Below are 8,216 nucleotides of genomic sequence, written 5' to 3'. Positions count from 1 at the left end.
GAGATTTTTGTGTTGTTCTAGGTTGACCTGGATAAATTCTGATAAGATTTAGTTACTGGACTGACCTTGTCTGATGTGAGGGTTTCCTAAGTATTATGGACTACTAGGCATGATCAACAAAGATCTACTATACTAGTATGGTCCTTAGGGGTTTAGGATTAGAGGTTTCTCGAAATTCCCTTAACCAAAGTTTTAGGGAGGTGAATAGAGAGCTATGGCAAGTGTTCAAGGAAGGCATATGAAGAGCTAAGTTTTATCACAAGCGAATAGTATGGACAAGAGCTTGGTGAAAATCAGGTTGAATATTTGATATGGCTCTACAGAGGGATAAAAGAGCTCCCAAATCAGCCTAGTCTTCAGTTCAATAAAGTGACGAGGAAGATGACTGGGCCTAGTTGGGAGGAGCATGTTTAAGTACAATTTACTTATATTGCAAAGAACCAGAAAAACTTATATGCTAGTATAAAAATTTCATATTTTGGTAATTTATTCAGGCAAATTATTGGACTTCAAGGAACTTGTCCATTACTTTTCATCCTATGCACATAAAGGGTTTCATTTTTGGAGATGTTGTGGCTCATGCGCAACCTATATCAGATGTTCATGCTCGCGAGTAGGCCTAGGTCCTAAACTCTGATAGCTTTTGTCGGACAATTTATTCCGGAACGCTTTGATATATTGTACTTTGATTTAAAGAACTATACAGTTAGATGTTTATGACTTCACAGTGTAACCTAGAGACCAGAATTTGTGAGTCTGAGCAAATTACATATTTAAATGTAGATTTAGATATGAGAGAGAGATAGAGAGACCAGGTCAGGGAGTGATGCAGAGATCTCTCATGTCGTCTCGTTTTTTTGCATATGATACCAGGATAAACTTGGCATTATGTGTTTTTTTTCTTCTTGGGATAATAAAAAAGAGAGAGAAATAGAGAGAATCAGGAGAGAACATAATTAGAATAATGAAATTTTGATGACCTTGTAATATGGAAGTACTATTTCCCTCAATAATGAAGTAGTGACATAATTATGTAGTTGGCAAAAATGTCTTACTTGGTTTAGCCTTTGAAGATTTTGATACATTTCAATAGATAGAGGATAATAGAAACTTTGGGATATAAAATTGCTAACTATTGGAAAGCGAAATGAAGAATAAATATTTTATCAAAATCAATAAACGACATTGAACATTGGAATGAAAATGAGAAGTTTATTGGTAAATCTCAAAATTAAATGAAGAAAAAAAAACTAAAAGAATGACTAATGAATTTCAGGAATACACATCTTCCAGGCAACCCAAACAATATACAGGCTATTCCAGATTTCTTACCAGGTCTATCCAAACAACAGGCACCCCAACCCTAAGAACAACCCAAACTTGCACCTCTCCCTTTCTCAACCCCAACTGAAATTCGAGAAATTCCAAATTATGAAAGAAACATTCAGGAACTTCTTGATATCAAAAAGCCCTAGATTCTAGAGAACTAGAACTTTCATGTTTTAGAGAATACCAAACATGCACTATGTCATCTACACATACGGCCATGATCATTTTTGCTTTTGAGTGTAGAGATATAACCATGATCATCCAACTCATAGGCACTTACACCTCTCACTTTCTTCAACCCCAACATATCCATCATGCTTCTCTCTCTTTCTACATCCTTCCACCTCCCAACACTAGCATACACATTAGACATGAGCACATAGTCCCCCACATGATCATGATCCAACCCAAGAAGCAATTGACATGCATCCTTTGCCATCTCCACATTCCCATAGGCCATGCAACCACCCGCCAATGCTCGCCACACAAGCCCATTGGGCCTTTCTCCCATCCCCCATACAAGTTCTTGGGCCTCATCAAGAAGCCCGGCCCGTGAAAGCAGGCCTACCATACACCCATAGTGCTCCACTCTTGGGACCAAACCATACTTGGCATTCATCTCTCTAAATAACTTCCGGCCCTCACTTACCAGCCCTGAATGGCTACATGCACTTAACACACTCAATAGTGTGACCCCATTAGGCAGCACGCCGACCTTCAACATTCTCGAAAAGACTGTTAAGGCCTCCTCGCCATGGCCATGTATGGCCAACGCTTCTATCATGACACTCCATGACCATACATCTTTCTCTATAATCCCATCAAAAACCCATCTAGCCTTGTCTATATCACCACACTTTGCATACATATACACAATGGCATTGCTCAAGTAAGTGTCTTTCCTTATGTATGGGCTTCTATCTATGAAATTATGAAGTTGTTTCCCTAGAGTGAGTGCACTGGACTTGGCAATGGCTTGGATGATTGGCATCAATGTAACCTCATTGGGATGGATGCCTGATGAACCCATGCAATCCAAGAGCCTCAGTGCATGGTCTAAGTCCCCTTTTCTTGCATGAATGGCTATTATAGCACTCCATGAAACAATATCTCTTTGAGGCACTTTATCAAACATTTGCATTGCACATTTTAATTGGCCACAATCCACATACATCATAGCCAAATTAGTGTCCAAGACCTTATTGCAAGATGCCCATCCAAGCTTGATTATATGGCCATGGACTTGCATTCCATACGCATCCTTGCAGGTACGGCGGCACGACTCGAGCAAGAAGTTGAAGGTGAAGCCATCAGGAGAAGCACCTTCACGCCTCATTTTAGAGTAAAATTGAAGGACTGCTTGTGGGTTAGAGTGCAGAGTAGAAGCCCTTATCATGGTGTTATACGAGAATGTATCTGGGTTTTTGATCTGGGAGAAGATCAGTCGTGCATATTGGAAGGTGTTTGAAGGGGAGTTTGCACATAGAGATATGAGTTTTGTTTGTGTGAATTTATTGAGAAGTTGGGTTGTTGTGATGAGGTACGCATGGAGTTGCTTGATTTGGTTGAGGGAGTAGGATTTGGCTGTGATTTGGAGTCCTTGGTTCATACTTCATAGTCGAGGAGTTATTCTCGAATTTGATAAGTTTTCTAGAATGGAGACTACTACTATTTGTTTGTATTTTGTTGATTTTGCTCTCAGTTATTGCTACTCTTGCATCATTCACAACTCTCTCTCTCTCTCTCTCTCTCTTCATTTGAAATGCTAACAGTTATAAGAAACACATTTTAAGAGGATTTCTCAGGCCCCTCCACGAGAAGGAAGATCAGGCCTTTCAAATAATTGTTCCATTTATAACTACTAATATATATTATCTTCTTGAGAAATCAACGGAAATATTTTTAGTTTTAGGTATATTTAAAAATATTCTGAAATTTTTTAATATACGTAGATTATCCCTTTTTTTAATCTTCTTTTTCTTTATCGTCGGTACTTAGAGTATCGAAGTAATTTCATAATTGTAAACATGATGTTCGGTACTGGGGGTACCAAATATTCTTTTAGCATAAAGTTTTGTTTGCTAATCCCAGTGAACAAAATCTTTTTCGTTTAAATATATTATACTTTAGGACTAGTATTATGGTAGTTTGGTATTAGTATTACTATTACCAAAAATACTGGTACCAATTCCAAAAAAGAAAAGGAAAAAACCTAATTCGGTACTGCTAGTACTGCAGTACATAACGAAACATTAAGCTAAGAAAATATTTTGTTCAGAAGTGGAACAAAACACTAAGCCAAGACAACATTCAGTACACCCATTAATTAATAAATAGGGTGCAGTTGGCATACCGGATGCATCCGTAGGTGTAGAGGTAAGGTGTACCTTCAAATTTTATTATGGTATATAATTTTGATGTAAAATGTGCTTAGGATTATCTCAAAATCTATTTTTATATCTAATTATAAAATTTTAAATCTAAAAAATAGTTAAAATCAAGTAGATCTATAAACATATGAAAATCTTGAAAATGGACAGTGTAGATAATATGTTGTAAAATGTACTATTTTTTAGACTTAAAATCTTTTATTTTTCATAGTCATACATCTTGATGTCGAGATGATCAATCAAATGGAGTTTTTCAATATTAAAACTACCTTTTCCGATGGATTTTTTAGGGGTATCCATAGTTCTACTAAGGTAGCATCCTTATATAAAATGTTTCCTAATAAATATAGTGTTAAAAAACTATATTTTTAAATCCAAACCATTAATAAATATAGTGTTAAAAAATATATTTTTTAAGAGAGTTATGAAAAGAAGAATTCTAAAATAAAGCCAAACCATTAATAAAATAGATTTAAAACATAAATCTAAGCCATTAACAAATGTAGAGTAAATATATATATATTTTTAAGAGAGTTATGGAAGAAAAAACTCCAAAATAATTTCATGCACTAAGAAAAATCGAGTTAAAAAAATACGCCACCTATAAAAATGGAACTCACAACCTATTTGGAGGTTAAGACCTGCCCACATATAACTGTAGTTGCAAAAGTCCTCCATTTTTATATACAACGTAATCTTTATTTGCTAGAAAGAAGCAAAAGGAATTTTTATATAGAATGTAATCTTTATTGGCTGGAAAAAGAAGCAAAAAGGGTTTAGGAAAATGTATCCCACGTCCTGGCGGGTGCATGACTAGTGCAGGCTTACTACCACGAAGCCAGCGGACGCACAATGAATAGACGCACATTGAATAAACGCTGCTCCTCTTTATATATATATATATATATATATATATATATGTAATTAATTTACGTTCAAAAAAATAAAACAAGAGCTTGACTCGGCCGAGGAAATCGGACTCGGCCGAGTAAATCGCCTCGGCCTGGGCCCGAGTACTTTGGCCGAGTCGATGTTTTGAACCTTGTTTTCATGTATTGGATTTCACATCAATGGCTAAACGTAATTGTGATCCTTTTTATAAAAAAACAAAAAATAAAAAAAATATAAAAAATAAATCTCATTGTATATAATCCCTTTAAAAAAAACCATCAATTCTAGTTTTTAAGGCTTCAAATAAGTTGCTAGCACCTCCTCAACCTTCAAAACCCAATAATAGACGGTTGGAGTGGGACGTTCCTCCAATAGAAGTTCAACCAAACTTTGAGCCATACGCCAACCTTTCGTTTTTAACGTGAGATGATTGGCAACCTGCTAGCAAACTCTTTTATGCCCAAATATCAAGCACGGCTCACAAATCAAATCTATCTATACCAGGCCGGACTAGTGGTTACCTGTTTGACCACCAATTAGTACTTTGGTCAGGTTGATCTAAAGTAAATTTATGTTTATTCAATAAACAACAAAACTGGTATATGACTAATTTTGACCAGTGCAATATATTATATATTTTAAATTATTATTCATAATTTTTTTTATATCATAAAAATCTATTGAACTGGTTTGGTAAGGCATGTTTTGCTGGAGCCGGACAGTTCACCAATCATGTAGCCAGGATAACACCATTGCAAACATTGTGGAGCTATATAACGTGATCCATATGTCCATAATGACATCAAGTGAGGTTATTATTAAATATAGTTTGTCACTGTTTTGAGGAGAGAGAAAGAGCACGAGGGAAAATGAGAGATATTAGAAAGATTTTGTAGAGATAGTTTTTGGCACAAAGAGTGAGATCTGAGAGATATCCAGTGAGATTGAGCATAGAGAGAGAGGGAAAAAATGGGAGACTCAAGAGAGATTTTGTAGACTGAGAGGGGAAAAAATGGGTGATTCAAGAGAGATTTTATAGAGAGAGAGAGTGCGCAAAGAGAGAGAGAAATCAAGAGATTGGGCACAAAGAGAGAGAGAAGAAGCGATTGGTTTCTAAAAAAACAGAAATGGAGAGATTGAGATTTCCTAAAGCGAGAGAGTTTGGGCAAAGAGATTGAGATAGACAGATTGGGCATAGAGAGAGGGAGATCCACAGCTTACATTGAGAGTTCTGCTGTGAGAAGGAGTTTGGGATTTCATAGAGAGTGAGATCAGTTTGGGGGGAGAGAAACTTTTCGCATGAGATTTCGGTAGAGAGAGAGGAGAGTTTGGGGAGAGATTGAAATTTCAGGAGTTTATGAAATTTTGGTAGAGAGAGAAAGGTGCAGCTCTAAAACCTATAAATAGTAAAATATGGGGGAAGTATTAAGAAAGATATTGTGGTTTCAATTTTTTTGACTTTTTAATGGGAGATGGTGGGGACGATAAATACAAGAAAAAAAAATGTTGAAATTTAGTATATAATATAAAAAATTATGAGGGTAAGATTTGTAGAAAATTGATTTTGGAGAGTATCTATAATTTTCGATTGTTACTATCCCAATGTCTTTAACAAGTTGGACGTGATGTAGTGGTTCCCACCAAATATGTCATTAGCAGTATTTGCATCACCTTCATTGTCCAAACATAGTTATAACATATATGGTATTGTGGTTATCATGAGCACATGGATCGTTTTTGCATCAGTCCATCTAATATTACCCTCGCAATAAAATTTATTTCAGCTCTACAACACATGCGAAAAATGACAACACCAACTGACGACGGAAATGAGAGATTATAACTGATTTACCTGAAAAAAGTGAGAATCATACTTTTTGTAACACGAAAATACCACACAAACACCATCCATAGAATCATCACTAATAGGGAAGCACATCGTTCTTAATACAAAAATATTACACAAACACCATCCATGGAATCGTAATTAAGAGGGATGCTCTACCAGTAATACAGGCACTTTATACTTTAGGACCCCTATGATATGAGCGATATGGTGCTATGAACAATCCCTGTTTCCCACCATCATTATTCAATTCACTGAGTTGATGGTGATAACCCACATGATCATGTCATTTTCAAAACTATATGGATCGTATAATATTTTCGTTGTAGTTTATGGTAATACTACTCGTTTGGGTCGGGGTAAGCTTCGATAATTGACTGGAGGGTCGGAAGCGGTTTGATGTTGCAGTTGCTGAAACCACCCTTGCTCAACAGTGCCCTCCACTCCTCCTCTGTCCTCTCCAAGCCTCCTGAGGTTGTTGCAAACATTAACATGTCGAATGCCAACCTCGAGTCAGCAAAGGCACTGGTATCTTCCTTATGATGCAGAACTACGTCCACAATAATCAACTTCCCGCTCTTGGAAGGGAGTGCTTTTCGACATTGCTTCAATATCTTCACACAGTCTTCGTCCTTCCAGTCATGTAGTATCCACTGCACAAAAGCAATTTAGGAAACAATCAAGCATGCCATGAGAGGGGGATGTAGTTTCAAAAGGTATATGCTTGGGAAGGTACGCTATATGTTTCTACATCGTACACCATAAGGTATGGCACATTCACAGACATGGAGGGCAAAAATTAAGTACACCTAATTTTCATCTACAGGAATTACTCCTAATATCCACTATCCATCTCAAGTCCAAGGTCTTTTTCTCTTGTTTGCTAGGAAACATTGGGATCCAAACCAAGGATATATTAAAATCCAAGACTCGTTATGGTTCATCTATATTTTTTAAGAGTGATTTATGTTCTGACCCCAAAATTTTAGGTAAAATGGAGAATGCTCCATTTATGGACGGAAATTACAAAGGTTGGTCAATTTTTAAAAAAATAAAAAAAAGGTAGGCTGACCGATCTTCTTTGTAATTTCCTCTTATAAATAGCATATTTAACTTAAAATTTTAGGACTGATGCAAAGCATTCTATTTCGGGAGAAAAAGTGGGAGAGGATTATTAGTTTCCTTTTGAACTCCTTTTCCTTCCTATCTTCCTACTGCCACGCTTTCTTTTGTTTATATACAATATAAGGCAAAAAAAAAAAAACTCATTCCAAAAGATTTTAGGGTAAATATCCTATTATTTTCTATTTTTTTAATTTCTATATCTCATTAGACTCAAGTATTGAAAATATTACATATAAGCAAAAGGACTCCATCTTTTCTATCTTCCAACCCCCTAAACCTTTTTTACCATGTATTACTGACCTCAACAACTTATGAAATGACTCTATCTCTCTCTTTCTAAAACTCCATCTCTCTCATATCATCGTCTCTATCTCAAAACTCCATCTCTCTCACTCTCACATCATTGTCTCTCTCTCTCTCAAAACTCCATCTCTCTCCCTAAAACTCAAACTACATCTCTCTCTCTCTCTAAAGCTCCATCTCTCTCTAAAACCCAAACTCCATCTCTCTCTCTAAAACTCCATCTCTCTCTCACACATAAGAAGGTATGCTCGTGTTCGAGCTCAAGCTAAACCCTTTTGCTGGTAAACTCACCGAGAAAAGAAGAGAGAGAGAGAGATGGAGTTTTTTAGAGG

The 8,216-nt window shown here is 36.3% G+C and overlaps 1 protein-coding gene and 1 pseudogene across 1 annotated transcript; both read right to left on the bottom strand.

The window, feature by feature from the left end:
• Positions 1-1,528: 1,528 nt before the first annotated feature.
• On the bottom strand, positions 1,529-2,725 carry LOC148778894 (pentatricopeptide repeat-containing protein At5g56310 pseudogene; annotated as a pseudogene).
• A 4,072-nt stretch (positions 2,726-6,797) lies between these two features.
• LOC148778893 (flavonoid 6-O-methyltransferase 6-like) lies at positions 6,798-7,109 on the bottom strand (the record flags this gene model as incomplete). Its single annotated transcript, XM_088857193.1, has 1 exon — positions 6,798-7,109. A coding segment is annotated over one exon (312 nt), but the record flags the coding sequence as incomplete, so codon positions are not given.
• Between the last annotated feature and the right edge of the window lie 1,107 nt (positions 7,110-8,216).

Source organism: Amborella trichopoda, unplaced genomic scaffold (genome assembly GCF_054954075.1).
Source record: "Amborella trichopoda isolate Santa Cruz 75 unplaced genomic scaffold, AtrichopodaSantaCruz75HAP2 v2.0 scaffold_662, whole genome shotgun sequence".
Classification (NCBI taxonomy): domain Eukaryota; kingdom Viridiplantae; phylum Streptophyta; class Magnoliopsida; order Amborellales; family Amborellaceae; genus Amborella; species Amborella trichopoda.
The sequence above is the reverse complement of the archived record's forward strand: the minus strand, read 5'-3'. Positions and strand labels throughout refer to the sequence as shown.